The sequence below is a fragment of the Nuphar pumila genome, chromosome 1, assembly GCF_984573655.1.
Source record: "Nuphar pumila chromosome 1, dmNupPumi1.hap1.1, whole genome shotgun sequence".
NCBI lineage: Eukaryota > Viridiplantae > Streptophyta > Magnoliopsida > Nymphaeales > Nymphaeaceae > Nuphar > Nuphar pumila.
In genome coordinates this window covers 50,327,108-50,347,805 of record NC_143249.1, presented here as the reverse complement: position 1 = coordinate 50,347,805, position 20,698 = coordinate 50,327,108, and the positions used below count along the sequence as shown (strand labels likewise).

Genomic DNA, 20,698 nt, shown 5'->3' with positions numbered 1-20,698 from the left:
ATCCGTCAAATCCAGATATTTGTTGGATTCCATAGCAAAAATTCAAAACCATATCCTCATCCTTTTTATAATTGGATATGGTTTTGGCTTACCAAATGCAACTATACCTCATTAAATTCTGTCGAATGTTGAATAAAATCAGATTCATTGACATCCCAACACACCGCTCATAATTTTCTTAAGAGAGGTGACTTTCAAGTTCACTACAGAACTGTCACGTATTTTGGACTTCCGATCTGGTATCATAGGAGCTGGATGTTGTGAATTCTATCCTCGTTCATATGCCCTTCTAACACCTACCCTTATTACATCTTGCCTCCGCTTATTTTCGGTTTAGGTTAATTTTTCCTAATTTGCGTCAGATCCATGACAAATATATTTAGGATTATTTGGGTCTTGGTTGGACCCAAATTATTATTATAGTTGAATTAAAACATTTTGTTCACATGAAAATCGTTGATTTTGTATCTTTTTTAGCAGATACCATATCACAGGGTTCAATTTTTTAATTGGATTTAAAATGTAATTATGATACATGAGTCAGATATGAGTTTAAAACAAGAAACAAACTTCAAAAAACAAATACAAAAGTAGATCTGACCCATATTTTCATACCGGACAGCATATATAAAAAATTGGACTAGATAGTTAAGTTATACATTTGGGCTTTTTCAGATCCATGTTAGAACCGGATGAGTATTAAAGTTGAGTTTGGTAAAATTTGGGTCCAATAAGACTCCTCTTTTTTTTACTAGAACTAATAGGCACATTGTGAGGTGAGATCCAAAACCGGATGTGACATATTTTTTTTGTATATGTGCAAGTTTTTGTCAGATCTAAGGATGTCAAAAGCTGGGCATTACCCAATCAATGAAAGTCTGACCCGTTGACACTCTAATCAGATCCATAACAAATATATTATCTAATGAAAATGGAAAAGGGGAAGGATATATTCGGCACTTTGAATATTTAACTTATATTAATTGGATAAGGGTAGGGATGGGCGTTGGGCAGGCCCGAGCTTGTTTAGAGCTTGGCCCGCCGGGCTTTAAGTGCTACCCGGTCCTGAGATGGCCCGGCCCATTTACTAACGGGACAGGCTTTGGCCTGGTTTTTATCGGGTTCGAGTTTGAAGAGCTGCTCATGATCCGGCCCAATGGGCCAATGTGAAGTGGACTGGGAACTAATTAGTGTAATTAATTAGATAATAATAAATAATTAACAAGTTTTCATGCATCCAACTAATTATCTTTTTAGTTTTCATAAATTTAATACAACTAATTAGGTAAATAATAATAGCTACCAAGTTGACATGTAATTAATTATTTAAAAAAAAATTATATCATTAATAAATAGCTAAGGCTCGTTGAGCCGGCCTAGTAATCCGTGGGCCAACCCGGACCCGACCATGTATATGACGGGTTGATAACGGGCTCAGGTCTAAAACCTTGACTCAAACCTGGCCGCCCATGATGAGTTGGGTCGGCTTGGCCCACCTGGTAGTTGCCCACCCTTAGATAAGGGTAATAATAGGTTGGATCAGGTCTTTATTTTGACTATTGTTAGAAAAATATAGGCTTATGTTAGAAATTTCAATAAAATATGGCACTGACATGAAATTTCATTCAAAAGGTGGGTTTTTATGAGAAAATTACATAAAGAGAGATGTAGCGGGCGGAAAAAGAAAAGGTGGTAAAATGATCGGTTATCTGCCGATTTTTACGTAACCGTCCCGAGCAAATGAATGCCGTTCTCACGAGAATAAATAGAAAAATAAATAAAGTAAAATTTAATGTGAAAATATAAATAAGAAAATAATAATAGAAGTGCTGGTGGAAGAGAGAATAGCGAGGGCTCCGCGTCTATAAAAGCGAGGCGTTGAAACAGCAGAAAGGAACCTCGAAGGCTCGAACATTCGAATTGCATCTCAGAGAGAGAGAGAGAGAGAGAGAGAGAGAGAGGGACGAATCCGATCTGAGTGCCGTTATCTACGGTCGGGAAGATCTAATCCTGAAGGCATTTCTTCTTTTACTTTTTGCCTTCTCCGTCCGTCAACCTCTTCGCGAAGAAGACGGCAAGCGGCGAATTTGAGCTGGCTTTGAACTGTCCGACGAGCTCCCGGACGAGATTTCATGCGAGGTGGGCTCTTTTCCCGGTTTTCTGGGGGGTTTCTTTCCGGTCTTTGTGATAGTGATCGGTCTTTTGGTGGTTTGATGGGTGTATTTGGTGGATGTTCGACGGAAAATGCAAGTTTCCGGCGTTTTTTTGGATTAGTTGTGGGCGCCGGTGGTCCTTTCGGTAGGATATTTTTTTTTCTTGAGTTGCTTCGTCGTTAGATCTGAAAAAATGCTTTTAGAGTTGTGGAAAATCGTGAAGTCTGATCGACGTGGGCGGTTTTTGAGCCTTTTTCGTTAAGTTCAAGTGTTTCCTTTGTTGATGGTTCAACGAGGTCTGGATGGTCAAGAATCTTCGATTCCTGAAGAATGGGCTAGCCGATCCATTTTTTTTTTTGCAGATCTTGGCCTAAGCCGCGGGGTTTCATTTGCTGATATGTTCACGGCCAAGATGTTGATTCCGAGTGATTTCTATGGGTTTTGATCGTGTAGTCATCTTCTTTCGTGAACTTTTTCTTTTTTTACCTTTTTTCTGATGATTTTGTTCAAGTTTTCTACTTTACTTCCTTTGATCGTTGTTCCGATGTAATAGGTGATTTGATGTCTGTGTAGGCCAGAAGAGGAGATGCAATGACAGCGTGTTTCCTTTCGAACTTGGAGCATGTTCCGGCCCGGCTTCTTGTAGAGGAGCGTTACTGTTGAATCGGAAGATGTCGAGTGAGTCTCTATGTTGCCTATTTTTCTCACTTAAATATTCATTTAATTTCTCTTCTTCCCATGATTTTTCTCCATTTTGTTGTCTGCTGGTATTCGATCGTTTTTTCCACTTTCCCCTTTTTCTTGTCTTTTACCCTAAGGCTTGGTGCCATTTGTTCCCTCTTTTTCTTCCGTTGTGAACTAAGGCTTGGTGCCATTTGGATCATCGTGGGAGAATATTAATAGATATTGTATTGTAGTCTCATGACCTGTCTTTTATGGAGCAGGCATTGATTTTTATTTTGAGAAGCCATTAATGCACTATTCTTAGGTATAGAAGATTCAAGCAGCGTAAAAGTAGTAAGAAATACAAAGAAAGCTATCATGAAAAATGCAGGGTGATTGCAGGTATAGACCCTTTAAGGTCCTCAATTGTGCCTTCAAAGATTACTTGTTCCAAGTTTCATATAAGTCGCAGTTATGGTTGTCATTCTAATGATTGGTAGTGACTAATGACCTTGTTTGGAGCTACTGAAGATATGGCAGTATTTTCTGTTATTTTTTATTGCATTAAATGAACAAAGCATTCTTCTAGTGTTTCTGAGTCAGTCTTACCATCTTTGCATCTTCATTTGAAGGTCTGGATGGACTCCCTCGTGATGAAAGAAGGGAAAGGCGATCAGATGTTGATAACTCTGAAGATGAGAGGAGGAGAACAAAAATTGGAACTCTTAAGAAGAAAGCCATAAATGCCTCTAGCAAGCTTACACACTCCTTAAAGAAAAGGGGAAAGAGGAAAGTTGGTTGTGGTGTGCCTTCAATTTCAATCGAGGATGTTCGAGATGCAGAGGAGGAGAAGGCTGTTTATTCATTCCGTCAAGCACTTCTTGCTGCTGATCTGCTGCCTCCTAGGCATGATGATTATCACACTTTGCTCAGGTCAGTTGCTTCTGCTTAAGGGGGAATTGGTGGGATCTCTGTCATGCTTCGTCCCAAGTATACCTTTTCAGTTTTTAGCTATGGTAAAATTACTGAAGAAGAGGACTTGTTATGAAATATTAGATAGGCATGTCATTCCTAGAAAGATGGAGACCTTGATGTTATACTTGTATTTTTGCAATGCATATGGTATCTAACAATAGAACCATTCGTTTAGGTATTATAAGGTTAAGACCGGTTTGAATCTTGAAGAAATCTGATAATATGTCACCATTCCTCCTTGTATTGTCATCCTCTCGAGAAAATGGCTTGCATTTTCTCAATTTATAATTTGATGCTTCCAATATCTACTATTCTTATGTCTAAAGCATATTTACTGATATCAGAGATATTTTGAAAATATTGCCATATCATCAGTAATAATATCAGCAAAAATAAATAACACAATATTATCATGACATTTTCATGAGATCTTTTATTTTTTTCTTATTTTTATAAATTTTAATCCTTTTTTTTGTTTCTTTTGTATTTTAAAAACTTCTCTATTTGTTTCTTTTCATTGTAGCAAGAAAATTTAATACAAAACTTTGATGCCTATTTCTTTCTTTCTTTTTATATTTTTTAAATTTCATAATTCCGAGATTTTCCCAAAGAAAACCCTTTGGGAGAAATTGTGGAGACTGATACTGGTGTCTACGATCTAAAGAAGGTATGACATTAAACTTACGTGTATGGTAATATGCACAGGTTTCTGAAAGCCAGGAAATTTGACACCGAAAAAGCAATGCAAATGTGGGCAGATATGCTCCAATGGAGAAAAGATTATGGAACCGAAACTGTCATCGAGGTGAGGAATCTTGACTTCTTTAGTGAACCATAAAAGGAGATCAGTTGTTTTTTCAACAAGAAGGAATGTACTTTACCAACTCACACAAGTACTATGTATAACCATAGTCACAAATATCGGTATCGGCTATATCTCGACGAGGCTATTTCTCGCGATATTATAGGTTTGGTGATAAATCTCGGAAAAATCTCGGGGCTTAAAAAACAAAAAAATAAGTAAGAAAATATCATATTTAGACAAAAAATACATAAATACTAAAAGAAATAAGTAAAAAAATGTAAAGGAAATAAGAAAATATATTTAAAATGTAAAAAAATAAATAATAACAGTAAAAATAATTGATAATATCATGAGACTATCGCAACATTCTTTTGATAATATCATGATATTATCAAATTGGGAATATTTTCAAAATATCATGATATTTTACCTATACTATTGTTTGCTGAATTTACAGTGATAATATCACGATATTTTGAAAATATCACTGATATCTGTGACTATGTGTCTAACTTAATACATGTAAAGCACCCAAATGTTTATGTGTGAGATTTCAGCAAGGGTAGTTAGTTAATTTTGTAATTACCTAGTGGGGAAAATAATTGGAAGGTATTTTCTTAGCTTAGGTAAAAAATTATAGTAAACTATCAATTAAAAGATAAAATAACCTTAAAATAAAGTTTATTGCTCATAGATGATAACATCATATTTTTCCATTTGACATGTGATCCAGTTAGGTTGTATGGACTCTGCATCCTGCAAAGCTTTATTTCCTCATGCCTAGTGGCAAGATTTTCCACCCTCTCTCCATAGAACCAAATGAAATGAATTAACTGGGTGCTTTTCAAAGATTGACAGTTTAATCAAAGAATATTTTCTTCTCGTGCATTGTGATTTTTTGCTCATCTATGCACACTTAAAAGAAAGAAATCATCGTTCATTTGAGAAAATAATTTGACGACCTGTTCCTTTGCTGTGTTGATGTTTTAAGCTGTTAAATTATCTTGTAAAATGTGATGTATGCACATGAAATCACATCATGGGATTTTTTATTTGAATTGGCTTGTAGATAAATGTGCATATGCAATGTGCAAACATAAACCTAGATCATGCATTCCTTGTATTTCATGAAAAAAGTCTCATTATTGACATCAACGTCCTAAAGATTAGATTTTTATGTACTACAGTTTTCTTGAGATGAAGGTGTGGAATTATTTATTTTTGTGTAGTAAACTAGTATCTGTGATGTCAATCTCCAGTTATGATTGAAGCATATCTTTAATTTTTCAGGATTCATAGTTTTTGTTTTTTGAGAGAGAGAGACCAGAAAAAGGTAATTTTGTTCAGTGGATAAGTTACCAGCAAACAAGATTATGGGTGTACATATTACCAGCAAAAAATGACAATGCAAATAAAGTTTATTGCTTATAGATGATAGCATCATATTTTGCCGTTTGACATGTGATCCAGTTAGGTTGTATAGACTCTGCATCCTGCAAAGCTTTATTTCCTCATACCTAGTGGCAAGATTTTCCACCCTCTCTTCGTAGAGCCAAATGAAATTAATTAACTGGGTGCTTTTCAAAGATTGACAGTTTAATCAAAGAATATTTTCTTCTCGTGCATTGTGATTGTTTGCTCATCTATGCACATTTAAAAGAAAGAAATCATGGTTTGAGAAAATAATTTGAAGACTTGTTCATTTTCTGTGTAGATGTTTTAAGCTGTTAAATTATCTTGTAAGATGTGATGTATGCACCAAGGTTATAAGTATTGTATCGTTACCTGTATTGGTTAGGCTTAAAGTAACACTGTCTCTTATCGTAAATGTATCGTAAATTTTTAATAAAAAATTTCAAACATTCCAAAAAAATCAGAAAAATTAGCAAAAATTCTAAAAAAATCATATCGCATAAAACAATGATGAATTGCACAAAATACAACCATAAAATCATATATGAAGGCAAACACATAATTTAAATTAATAACAAACCATGCAACTGAGAATTGACAATATAAATAAAAGGCAACTACTTAATTTAAATTTTAAACACAATTAAAGTCTTAGCTAACAATATTAAATTCACATTCAAGTCATACCAAAATGTCATAAGTCATAACTAAACTACTAAGAGTTCATAATAACTAAAAATATTACATTTAACCAACGTTTTACATGCCAATCTTCATCTATAAAGTTCTAAACTATAAAGATCCTAAAACTAAAATATCTTCTAGAGCCTATTTGCCAAACATTAGGACAATATTTTCTCACCGCGTGATGATATATCTTTGTCTTTGGCCATTTTTTTGGCAATTGAGTCATTATCATCATCTTCAGAATCTGGAACAGTGGTTGAAAGTTATTCATCTTTGCATTTTTGCGAAATTCTTTTTTTTCGAATTTCTTCTAGTTCAACAATAACATCAATACAAAAAGTGGCAAGAATAAATGGAGAGTCACATGGACGTACATTTTGATCTTGACCTGCAATATGTTGCTTAAATCTATACAATCTACCTCTAATAATAGCATCATAAAATAGACATCTCAAGTTCAATGGTGAACTTAGTCGTGGTACATCATCATCAATGCTTCTGCAGTATTGTCATGTAGGATCATCTCTGTGACATGAACGTAAAGACGACATCGAAGAAAAAACATAACCAATTAAAAAAACTCAATAAGAAGCAAAGAATAGGGATTGTGTACCTTCACCCCTTAAGTGGAAAAATGGTGGAAATGCACTCTTGATAAAATCGCAAAAACCCTCTCTCTTGTGCATGAATCGGTCTCAAAATTGATCTCATGTAACCTAGGGTGCGTGGGTTCTCTTCTAACGGACTCTAGACATATGGAGAACTCAACCCTCAAGAGGCCTTTTAAACCAAAAATGAAAAAAGACAACTTTCGGCCTTTTTTAAGTGTGCCAACATTGTATCGTATGATAAACACTGTATCGTACGATACAATATGATTGATGCAGGCCACGTCGGAGGAGGATTGAAAACAGAAGCCCACCGTGAATCGGTGTGGCTCCAACTCTTTATTAATCTCAATAAGTTTCAATAATCAATGGGGAAACAACCAACAGTAAAGAAAAGAAGGAAAACAAAATGCAAGTAATAAAGGAAGAAGCAAAAGTGCAGAAAAGAAAATGATGGCTGAAGCTTTTCCAAACAGTCTCCCCATGCAACCCTAGGCGTGAGCCTTTTAAAGGCTATTTACTGGACCGGGGTCGCGGGTCCAGACTTGGATCCGAACCGCGATCCGGTTCAACTTCCATCTGTTGCTGGTTCTGGGACGTGCGAACTCCACCACGCCTGGAGTAGGTGCGCAGGGGTACCTCCCTGCGTCGTGGCTTCGTCCCTGCAAGTGGGTCATACACGCGAAGCCGCTCATCTGTCCTTTGTGGCGGATCGGGTGGCACGATGGGCCCAATCGGGTCCTGCCCTGCATCATTCTCCCCTGGTTGGGAAGAAGTCGGCTCTGACGACTTGTTGTTGCCACAGTAAGCATATAGATCAGCCACGTTGAAAATAGGGGAAATATGCCAATCATCGGGCAGCTCAAGGAGGTAGGCATTCGAACCCAAGCGCTGAAGGATCCTAAAAGGGCCATACTTCTTAGAACTTAATTTGCTATAGGTGCCTACAGGAAAACGCTCTGGACGCAGATACACCCAGACGAGTTGACCGACCTGGAAGTGGACATCACGACGACCCTGATCTACGAAAGCTTTGTAGGCCTCGTAGCTTTCAACAAGTTTGGCACGGACTTGTCTGTGAATGTCACGCATATATTCGACGGCATCAAAGGCATCCGGAGCTGGAGCATACACTACTTGGAACAGAGATTTACCAGTAGAACGGTTAATGGAGTTGTTATATGCGAACTCGGCTTGGGGCAATACGAGGTCCCAAGTTTTGACATTTTCCCCCACTAGGCTCCGTAACAAATTTCCTAAGGTGCGGTTCACAACTTCGGTTTGGCCATCGGTCTGGGGGTGATACGCACTACTGAACTGAAGCTTAGTCTTCAACAGGGCCCATAACGATTTCCAAAAGTGACTCATAAAACGCGTGTCACGATCAGAAGTGATTGTGTGAGGTAGACCATGGAAATGGGCAACGTCCTTGAAATAATATGAGGCGACTAAAGAGGCATCGATGGTTCGCTTACACGGGACAAATAGCCATTTTGGAGAACCGGTCAACAACTACTAAAATTGAATCAAAACGACGTGGTGTGCGGGGGAGGCCCACGATAAAATCCATGGATACGTGCTCCCACGGCCGTTCAGGAATGGGTAACAGAGTATATAGACCACTATTCTGATGATGACCCTTGGACACTTGACACACATGACACCCTTGGACGAACTTGACAACATCTTTGCGCATTTTGGGCCAAAAGTATCGTTCATCTAAGAGAACGAACGTCTTATCATGCCCGAAATGCCCTGCTAACCCTCCTTCATGTAATTCAGAAATCAACTGAAGCCTAAGGGAGAAATCGGGCACACATAATTTGTTCCCACGGAAGAGGTAACCATTATGAATACAAAAACGGGGGTCGAGGGTGCGATCGGAAGAGATGCACCCTTCCTAGACTTGGTGAAAATTAGGGTCTGTGGGGTATAATTCCTTGCATTGTTCGAAGCCAATGACCTGCACTGACATAGTCATCAGAAGGTTGTTCTTCCTACTAAGAGCATCAGCCACCTTGTTCAGGGTACCAGATTGATGGCGAAGCGAAAATGTGTACTCTTGCAAGAAGCTGACCCACTTGGCATGACAAGCACTCAACTTCTTTTGACTATTCAGATACTTCAAAGCCTCATGGTTCGTGTACAAGACAAATTCCTTATAAATGAGATAATGTCTCCAATAACGAAGGGCTTGTACCATAGCATAAAACTCAACATCGCAAGTGGAGTATTGGCACCTGGCCTGAGTCAGCTTCTCACTAAAGAAGACAACGGGTCTACGATTCTGACTCAAGACAGCGCCAATCCCCACTTTGGAGGCATCACACTCAACCTCAAAGACTGCACTAAAATCAGGGAGAGCTAAGATAGGAGCACTGGTCATTTTTTCTTTGATGATCGTAAAGGCTTTTCCAGCCGCGGGCGTCCAATGAAAACTAGTACCTTTTAGGCACTCCGTGATGGGGGCCATGAGGGTACTAAAATTTCTCATGAAACGTCGGTAAAAAGTGGCTAACCCGTGGAAGCTACAGACCTCTCCTATAGTCTTTGGGGTAGGCCAATCGACAATCGCGCAGACTTTTGCGGGGTCAACCTTGACTCCATCAGATGACATAATAAAACCTAAGAACATGACACTGGACGTCATAAACTCACACTTTTTTGCATTGGCATACAATTTTTTCTTCCTCAAAATTCCTAAGACTTGATGCAGGTGACTCAAATGATCGGACAATGACGAACTATAAATCAAAATATCGTCAAAGTAGACAACAACAAACTTCTCAATACATGGACGCAAGACTTGGGTCATCATGTTCATGAAGGTACTTGGGGCATTAGATAACCCAAACGACATGACTAACCACTCCTACAATCCATCACGTGTCTTGAATGCCGTTTTCCACTCATCCCCTTCTCGTATACGAATCTGGTGATACTCGCTTTTTAAATCTATTTTTGAGAAAATGGAGGCACCATATAACATATCAAACATATCATCCAAACGAGGAATGGGAAAACGGCATTTGACTGTGATGCGATTGATCGCGCGGCTATCCACACACATGCGCATGGACCCATCTTTCTTAGGAGTGAGTAAGGCGGGTACTGCATAAGGGTTAACACTCTCGCGAATGAAACCCTTTTGCAGTAATTCCTGAACCTGTCTTAATAACTCGGTGTGCTCGGAGGGGTTCATGCGATATGCGGGAAGGTTGGGTAGATTCGACCCTGGCACAAAGTCAATGGCATGCTGGACTACCCTTGTCGAAGGTAATCCATCAGGTAGGTCATCCAGCATAATGTCGCGGAACTCCTCTAGAAGAGCGGCAACGTTCGCGGGAATGGATACTAACGAACTCATCACGGGCTTTGCCACCAGGGCATAACAATAGCCATCTTCCTGACAATGGTTCAAGGAAAGCCGGTACGAGAGGCCTGCTAGTCGAGGGACTCGCTCAGGTTTGTCCACGGTGGGAGAGCCGGTCTCCTTGATAGGTAGAAGGACTATCTTATGGCCATTAAAAATAAAAGAGTATGTGTTCTTGCGGCCATCGTGAGTTGTCTGGCGATCAAACTGCCAGGGACGTCCCAAAAGAATGTGACACGCGTGCATAAGGGCTACATCACACCACACCTCATCGTGGTAGTGTTCCCCCATGGAAAACCGGACTAGGCATCGCTGAGTGATGGGAACCTCGTTTCCTTTCTTGAACCAGGCCATCTTATAGGGTTGGGACAACTTCTCGGTGTTGAGTTTCAAGGTAGAAACCACACTCTCAGACACCATGTTCTCGCATGCTCCAGTGTCAATGATAACATCACAAGCGTGACCCTCACAATTGCACCGGGTTCTAAAAATGTTATTCCTTAACCATTTCGATGGGGCCGATTCTCGGGGTGTGGTCAACACATGACGGATGGACAACAAACTTTCGACGTTACCGTCGAACTCTATAACTCCCCTCTCATCCTCGTCTTCAACTAATGACTTGTCGTCACTATCACTCTCACTTGCGGATGCAGACTCTACAATTCCTTCAATAAGATGGGTGTTCTTGCTCACGGTGGGACACTTGGACGCGACATGCCCTAACTCCTGACATCTAAAACAACGAAGGGTCGACTCACTAGGTTTGGCTTTGGATCGGGTGTAGAAAGCTGGGCCTGACTGGTCAGGTTTGCTAAAGTCTGCTCTAGGCTTTGAATCACTAGGGGAGCTTGCTCCTCTGGTTGGGAAACCCGACTTAGGTTGACTGGTGGGTTCACTACGGGAAGTCCTATATTTTTGCCTCCGCTTCAGCTCGTCCTCGATGTTCATGGCGTAACTGCTGGTCTGATCTAATGTCTCAACTGTGACACAACTAAAATCATCAGAGATAGCAGGGCGGAGACCCGAAATGTACCTCGTGACCTGCTGATGAGCTGTTTCCTCGATCTGCACACGCAGGGAAAGACGATGGAACTCCGCAGTGTATTCTGCTACAGTTCGGGAGCCTTGACGCATGGTCAGGTATTCCTTGTAGGCTCGCTCGGCGTGATCCGAAGGCACGATTTTTGACTGCATCAATCTTTGCATTTCTTCCCATGACTGTACGCGCTCTAATCCCTGCCGCTCTCTCGATCGTTGTAGCTCCACCCACCATGTCTCTGCTAGGCCTCTCAATCGAGTAGACGCTAGAGAGACACGACGATGTTCAGCGACGGTGTGATAGTCGAAGAAGAATTGCACGGCATAAGACTAGTCGAAGAACTGTTCTGCGTCGAATCGCCCCGCAAACTCCGGAAGATCTAGTTTCACCCCATAAGTGGAGGAGTGGTCGGGTGCTCTCTGTTGTCGCGGCTCCACCATTCCTGCAGGATGCTCGTTCCAGAAAATATCGTCGTCCCATACTGCTTCATTGTCCGTAGTGCGGTATTGCTCGCCGGGATGCTGGTGCTGTCGAACTCTACCGATGGGGGGTTGGCGGTCAGGGCGCGCCGGTTCCTGCTGACATTGCCTCGGTCTGGTTTGCCCGTGGGCGGGCACCATCTGCGGCCGGTATTGTGGTACTGGAATGACGGGAAGTCCAAGGTAGGGTGGAGGGTTCGGGTTCCTGGCGGGTAGAGTTGGTATAATATGGTTGTGGGTTAGGAGTATGGTGTTGGGTCGGATGCTGTATTGGGTTCTGGGTCAGGGTTGGGTAGACAGGTGGGTTTGGGTTTGGTTATGGGGCCTGGTGGGTATATTGATGGGTTGACTCGCCCGATGGGATATGGATCGGGCCCATTCCTACACTACTCGTCGGACCCAGATATGGATGGGCTGGATTGAGGTTCGAGTTGTGGGGATAATAGGCTTGGTTTGAACTCGAACCCCTATCCATAAGATTATGGGTCTGGTTTTGACCCGCCTCAAATCCAAACTGGAGCTCCGTCCGGGTCCGATATGGGTTAGGGTCGGCATGAGGTCTATTTTGAGGGTCAGAATTAATGGGTTGGTTCTGGTTCGGGGCTGCCCGCGAACCGGAACCAACTAGGTAGGCTGGGTAAGGGGTGTCTAGACCCAAACCCGCTCCCTGAGACCCAACGGTTGGTCCCAGCGAAGCAGGCCTGTGTCCTGTTATATCAAAAACTGGATTGATTCCTCTTGGGTCTGACCCAATCAAAAGGGGCTCGCCAACTCCAGCCCGTAGGGATGCGACTACAGAGCCTCCCCGTGTGGGGTCGGGAGAGAAACGTAAGTCCCTCCCGAGCCGGGCTGACAAGACCGGGCCTGCAGCAGGGTCCAGCGTGACGATGGGCCCCTGCCGACTCAGCTCAACCTGCGACGCAACCCGCGCGAAGCCTTGCCACGATCCGGGGCCTGCAGGTGGACCCAACGCAATGCTGGGGCCCTGCAGGTTCGGGTTGACCTGCTGCGCAGTCGCCGTTACACATGGCCACGAGCCCTGGCCTGCAGGTGGACCCAGCGTATTGCTGGGGCCCTGCAGGCTCGGGTTGACCTGCTGTGCAGTCGCCGTTACACATGGCCACGAGCCCTGGCCTGCAGGTGGACCCAGCGTATTGCTGGGGCCCTGCAGGCTCGGGCCCACCTGCGATACTGACGCAGGTGCTCGTTGAAGGGGATGAGGTACCCTTACCAGGGAGTCGCTGTTCGTCGAGATCCCCTGGTGCTGTTGAAAGGTGTCCGGGTCAGGCATGGACGCTGGAACTGGTGGGAAGGCAGCGATATGTCCCTGTTGTATGGGTGTCGGCTGATAGGGTTCGGCAGCATGGGGACTCAAATTTGCAGACACACCATCAGTGAGACCTGCGTCTGGTACTGCGCACAGGCCCTTGCGCGACTCGAAGGCTGTCATGCGATCATCCAACCCATCCAGCCGTTTCGACCGGCCGGCGACATCCCGACTCATGCGCAGCATATTCTCTTGTATTTTCGTCAACACACCCATTACGCGCAGCATTGGATCTTCGCTGCTCGCCTCCTCACGCGCTTCGCCTTGTACCGGATCGGTTCTCGCCTCAAGAGCCATCTCGCTGATGAAGGTGGAACGCCGACTCTGATACCACTTTGATGCAGGCCACGTCGGAGGAGGATTGAAAACAGAAGCCCACCGTGAATCGGTGTGGCTCCAACTCTTTATTAATCTCAATAAGTTTCAATAATCAATGAGGAAACAACCAACAGTAAAGAAAAGAAGGAAAACAGAATGCAAGTAATAAAGGAAGAAGCAAAAGTGCAGAAAAGAAAATGACGGCTGAAGCTTTTCCAAACAGTCTCCCCACGCAACCCTAGGCGTGAGCCTTTTAAAGGCTATTTACTGGACCCGGGTCGCAGGTCCATACTTGGATCCGAACCGCGATCCGGTTCAACTTCCATCTGCTGCTGGTTCTGGGATGTGTGAACTCCACCACGCCTGGAGTAGGTGCGCAGGGGTACCTCTCTGCGTCGTGACTCCGTCCCTGCAAGTGGGTCATACACGCGAAGCCGCTCATCTGTCCTTTGTGGCGGATCGGGTGGCACGATGGGCCCAATCGGGTCCTGCCCTGCATCAATGATATATGAGTGTATCGTACAATACACACTTGTATCGTATCGCAAAACCCAAAAGTAACGATACATATCGTACGATACACACAACCATGGTATGCACATGAAATCACATCATGGGCATTTTTATTTGCATTGGCTTGTAGATAAATATGTGCATATACAATGTGCACACATAAACCTAGATCATACATTCCTTGTATTTTGTCACTTTCATGTTATTGACATCAACGTCCTAAAGATTAGATTTTTATGTACTACAGTTTTCTTGAGGTGAAGGTGTGAAAATAATTTTGTGTAGTAAACTAGTATCTGTGAGTCAATCTCCAGTTATGATTGAAGTATATCTTTAATTTTTCAGGGTTCATAGTTTTTTTTTGAGAGACCAGAAAAGGTGATTTTGTTCAGAGGAGAGTGTTGATAAGTTACCAGCAAACACGATTATGGGTGTACAAATCAGATGGCATGTTCCACCCTCTTCAGACCAATCCATGAAACGGCTCATGAGGGCCAGTTACCTTTTTCGCATGCAATGCCTATGAGGGCCACTTACATTTTGTTGCATGCAACAAAATGTGATATTGGATTGAAAGTTTGAAACCATTAAGAAATACTTCCCATTAAAGAAACGATTATTCCTTTCAGTTCTTTGAGTCGTACACCTGGGCAGCTAAATTCAACCCAAATTACTTATCGTTGCCAATCTTTTAGTCAAAAAAAAATGTATGTATGTCACATTATGCCACTAGGGTAGGGTTTTAGAAGAAATTAGGCATTGATGAAGACAATGCTGTTGGGCATTTCTGCTGAGCGTCTTTGTTTTTGTTTCTTTTCTGATTCCGTTTTCCTTTTTAAGGGAATAAATTATATGGTTCCATTGCTGATACGATCTCAATCATTTCTTACACAAGCACAGTGCTTGAACTGTATGCAGGACTTCAATTTTGAAGAGCTAGATGAAGTACTCAAGTACTATCCTCAGGGGTATCATGGAGTTGATAAAGAAGGCAGACCAATTTACATTGAAAGGCTGGGCAAAGTAGAACCAAATAAGCTTATGCACATTACTACCCTGGACCGCTACTTAAAGTATCATATGCAAGAGTTTGAAAAGGCTTTGAATGAGAAGTTTCCAGCATGTTCTATTGCAGCTAAAAGACATATTGAATCATCAACTACGATATTGGATGTGCATGGTGTGGTATGTTGCTAACTTGATTTTGGTGTCCATGTGTATCATGTGCTCTCTGCTGCATGAGAAGTATTCTTTTTCTTTAATTAGTTTTGTGATGTTTTTGTTGTAAAATCCATGGGCAGAAGTGTTTCTGCTTTATCATTTTTAGACATGTAAATAACTGTTTATTAGTCCCTGCAGGTGGTTGCAACTTTTTATGTATAAAGTAGATTATTAGACAAATTTAAATGTTCTAGTTTTAAATCATTTCTGCAAGCATGCTTGGTTTTTTCCTTCACTTTGGTTTGAACGCATCTATTCTATAAAAGAGCAGGAATAAATTGAAGTCATCCCTGAATAACAAAAGCTACATGAACAGTAGGATCGCCCCTCCCCCCCTTCACCTTCAGAATATAGGTACTATTGAGTAGGACGATAGGTACTATTACCTAATTGCTTTAAGTCCACAAGGCCTTTAATGAAGGAGATCTTTGTCTTTGATATCTCTCCCTCCTTTCTAGCCACACAAACCACAGATCCTCAACAAACCTTCATCATTATTTTTTCTTTCTTAATGCTTAGCCTGGTGATAATAGTAGGCAGCAAAAGAAAGAAAATTCTAGTTTTAGTGAAAGTGACATATTCCAAATTGAGAACATGAAAAATTCACTTTCTTACTCAAGAATGACAGCATTTTGTATATAGCTTTTCTTTCAAGTGAAAATAGATGTAATCTAGTTATTTTATCTGATGATTATGATTACATGTGGATGATTAGGCATATATATTGTTGAACCTTTGGTCTCATCCACTCAACCTACCCACTGTGAAAATCTAAATCTGCTTCTGTGTGCTACATTTATGAATGAGTTGTTGGTCCAACTGCACACCTAGAGCATTAAGTTTGCAAGTCCTTTTGTCTTCATGATGCATCTATCCAACCTAGATTAGTGCCTTGCAACCCTTGCCCTTTGTAGATGATTTTTATTGGATTGCAGAACACATGTTGCTTAAACTTTTCCAGGCAACATTTAAACAATTGTTTGAATGTTTTCTTTCGTTCTCTTGTTTCTCAACTGAGAAAAATTTTCTTGCAACGTTTATGTTCCTGGTTTTTTCGCAAGAAATATCCAATAAAATATTTATGGAGATTTTGCTTAACATGTTTTATGTAATGATTCCATAATAACTCAACAGGGTTGGAAGAATTTTAGTAAGAATGCAAGAGAACTCCTGATGGGCATTCAAAAAATTGATAGTAATTATTATCCAGAGGTATTTATCCCATCACATAGAGCACACTGACAATAGTGCCTTCACAAAAGTTGGCTTTCTCATATTCTTGTATTCATTCATTTGTGCAGACATTACATCAAATGTTCATTGTCAACGCAGGACCTGGTTTTAAGCTGGTCTGGAACACTGTTAAGGGTTTTCTCGACCCAATGACTGCTGCAAAGATAAACGTATGAACATTGTTTGGTTCTACAATCATTTTGTCAGAAGTATCTAGGCTGTTGCATAGTAACTAAACTTGTCTGAGTTGCAGGTATTGGGTTCCAGATACCATACAAAACTACTTGAAATCATTGACTCGAGGTATGTTCATTTCCCTGTTATCTTTCTAGTCTGGAAGATCGGATAGTTGAGCTGCTAATTTGTTTTCCCTTCTTATCTAATTTTCTCCAGCCAGCTACCAGAATTCTTGGGTGGATCTTGCACATGTTCCACTGAAGGAGGTTGTCTTAAATCTGGCAAAGGGCCATGGAATGACCCTGAAATTATGAAGGTGGTTTTGTGGATCTTACGTTAGGTTGCAACTGTTACTTCCTGTTGCTAGTATAGCTTTAAGTATTGAAAGTTCGATGTTGAAATTTCAAAATTCGCTTCTTTTGCTTGTTTAGCTTGTACGTGATGGAGGAGCAAAAGTTAGGCAAGTCGATGGACCATCAGATGCAGGAAGGAAAACAAACTCAGCTTCTAAGATGTCATATTCAAAGGTAGAATATTGAGTATTTGAAACTTTTCCATGCACTTTTTGTTCTTCTTCTAATGTCTTCTGCACTCCATTGAGAAACAAGAAAGAAGCAGTGATACTTCTACAGCTGAGTCTGGATCAGATGTTGAAGATATTGCTTCTCCAGTTGGTTTGCAGGGTTCTTCATTCATTCCATTGGATCCAGTTCATGAAGAAGTGGGTTTCTTTTTTAAGAAGTTTGGTTTGTTTGCCAACCTGATCTATTCCTGTGGATTTCTTTGTCATCTGTGCACAGGGGATTCATAGGCTGTGAGTTTTGTTGATGAAATAGCATATTCCATTTGTGAAAATGTTCTTATCATATGATTCAAGTTTTATTTACCAAATTGTTTTGTTCCCACCTATGTCACAGGGACTCGGCAAACCGAGTGCCGCACCCGCGTCGATGCGATGCGGGTGCGGCACCCGGTGCGGTCAACCCGACCCTGGGTGCGTTGACCGCACCCAGGGTCATTTGTGTCCAATTTTTTATTAAAAAAAAATTGTTCCCAGAGACCCCCGCCAGGGGTGCCCCCCCTCCCCTTGATCCCCGCCCGCTGACCGCGCAGCAGGACCCGCGCCAGGGGGAGCCCTCGGACTCCCCTTTCTGCAAGGGCAAAAACTCTGAATCAGGCTCCACAACTCATCAGCTCGACCCCTCCCCTAAAAAAGAGGGCGCAGGGAGGGGGCTTGACCCCTCCCCTGCACAAATTATATATATATATATATATATATATTTTGCCGCACCCGCACCCGTACCCATGTGACATAGGTTTCCACCATCTTCATTCTATTTACCTTGGAATTTATGTTGGTGTTCTTTTTCCTTCCCTGTTATTTCAGGTTCGATCGACTGAGACAACTTCTTATCACAGTTGTGATGATCATTTTGCTGTAGTTGACAAGGCTGTAGACTGCGGGCAAAGAGTAGAATTTGCAAGAAAGCCATCACGTTGCAAAGACACAGATTCCCCATGTGCTGATGGTATAATATGTGCGCCTTGATTATATTTTCGGAACTGTGATTCCCACTAGATCACTTGCATTATCAACAGACTATTTTTTGCAAGTTAATGGGATCAGATTTCTGGGTGTTGCTCAAATGACAGTCGTGGAGTCATTGGTTGTGTCATTTATATCATGGGTCAAACCAGATTATGGTCACATAATCAATCTCTTGCATTTTTTTTCTTCTCTTTTAATAGGTTTTTTTCCTTCTTTTCTGGTTTTGTTGTTCTCTTCCATTTTCTTTACTGTTTCAGGAAATTATCTGACCAGTTGAAACTGTTTCCTTTTTTTATCATGTTCGTTGAGTATTCATGGTCCTTTTTTTTATCATGTTCGTTGAGTATTCATGGGCATCTATGACTTGCAGAATTCCCTGATTTTGTCTTTTGAGGGCATGCCATTTTTCTTGACTTTTGGTTTCACGTTCTTGTTCTCCCTTCCACTCTATTCCTGATATCTAGAGCAGGCTTTAACCATGAGTGTGGATCATATGATAAGGCTTACATTTAGATATTTGGTGTTTTTTTTTCAGGTACTAAAGATGTCCATACTGTTGATAATAAGTCGGAGAGATATTTATCATGTGTGATGAAAGCAATCTTCAAACTTATTAAATTGTTTGCACTATTTCGAGTAATTGTTAGTGGGCAGAAACAAGGAGCAGAAACCGTTCACTGCCCAAATGCATCTAAGCATAACTCTGCATGTGATCATCATGCCATCATGGAAGAACACACTCGTCCATGTGTAGAGCGTCTCCAAAGACTAGAGATGATGATCACTGAACTAAGCACAAGGCCATCTGAGATTCCCCAAGACAAGGAGGATTTGCTCCTGGATTCACTTGATCGGATCAAATCCTTGGAATTTGACCTGGATATGACAAAGAAAGTAAGTCCATTCTGACCTTTTGGTAATCTTAAAGTAAGTCTACTTTGAGTTGCAATAGATTTTACTCAGTTGAAGTATGTTAGTTTATCATTCCTCAGCCAAAATAGTAGCATATTCAGAACATCAACCCCAACGCGGTAGTTGCTTACAGAAAAAAGTGTAATCATTGGCACTAGAATATCAACGTTTCCTTTCCAGTGAAGGAAAGGACCCCAAATTAGTATCATTTATATGGGTCGTTTAAATCACATTAGTCTGGTCCAATAGGCATCTCACTGGTTGTATTGAGCCATATTTCACATCTGGTCTGCATACAAATATATACTGCTTGAATTCAAAGTTTTCAAATGTAGAAAATTATTTTTTTTCGATGGGCTAAATCAGAAGCGAAAAAGCTTGAATCTGATCATATTGTTTCCAAACATGCAGGCATTACAAGGTATGGTGCTGAAGCGATTAGAACTTGCAGATTCCATTGAGACCGTCCACTATTCCAAGGCACAGGTAAGGAAATCTGTTTCTGTACTGTACTGTACTGATAAAAAAATCATTCATGTTAGCGTACTCCAATGCTCAAATGCAAGTACAGAGAGTGTGGGGTTGTGGGACATTGGTGGAGGCTGATATGTGGCTTATCGTGGCAGAAAAAGGCACTTTGTTGGTAGAGGACATCCGGAGGCCACTACACTCACCATGATGCATCAAGCGGTTTTCTTCGTTGACAAATGACGTCCCTGCCTGGAGAGCGACATTCTTTTAGTCTCAGAGCTTCGTCCCGTATGTGATTTTTAAGAGCGACGAGTATCTCAAAGTCTTTCGAGTATAAGTACACACAAGCACACAGGTTTCTCTTCTGTACATTTGGTCTTCGTCAATTAGGCCATTAAAGGAACTCTCTCTCTCTCTGGTATACCAAGCCCCCCCTTGAACCGCGGCTTACTGATGAGCTCGTTTGCACTCATAAAATAAGCTCATAGTTTGCTTGATACTTCAACAATAATTGCTGAGCATTGTATCCTCATGTTACATTTATGAAACCAGGCATGTAGATCACATTTAAAAGGTCAAATTTGTGAATGTATTGTAATCGGACGGGTCGAATAGCTGGTTCTTAACCAAGCATTAGATTAATATCTATAAGATTTAAAATAAAATAAAAAAAGGCTATAAGGATTTTGGTTCATACGAAAGTTTGCATATCTGGTCCAAACGGGAAGGTTATGCACACGTGAAGACTGAACTTCGTGTGCATTGAACATTTCTTATAC

The 20,698-nt window shown here is 41.3% G+C and overlaps 1 protein-coding gene across 1 annotated transcript; it reads left to right on the top strand.

The window, feature by feature from the left end:
- Window positions 1-1,818: 1,818 nt before the first annotated feature.
- On the top strand, window positions 1,819-20,440 carry LOC149848911 (phosphatidylinositol/phosphatidylcholine transfer protein SFH13-like). Its single transcript, XM_089998087.1, has 14 exons — window positions 1,819-2,139; window positions 2,727-2,831; window positions 3,449-3,749; window positions 4,497-4,596; window positions 15,275-15,541; window positions 16,712-16,789; window positions 16,879-16,980; window positions 17,064-17,113; window positions 17,204-17,303; window positions 17,419-17,514; window positions 18,375-18,516; window positions 19,072-19,430; window positions 19,860-19,934; window positions 20,075-20,440. Exons 1-14 carry the CDS (start codon window positions 2,133-2,135, stop codon window positions 20,093-20,095), a joined length of 1,803 nt encoding a protein of 600 aa, XP_089854213.1. The 5' UTR covers window positions 1,819-2,132; the 3' UTR covers window positions 20,096-20,440.
- Window positions 20,441-20,698: the final 258 nt, after the last annotated feature.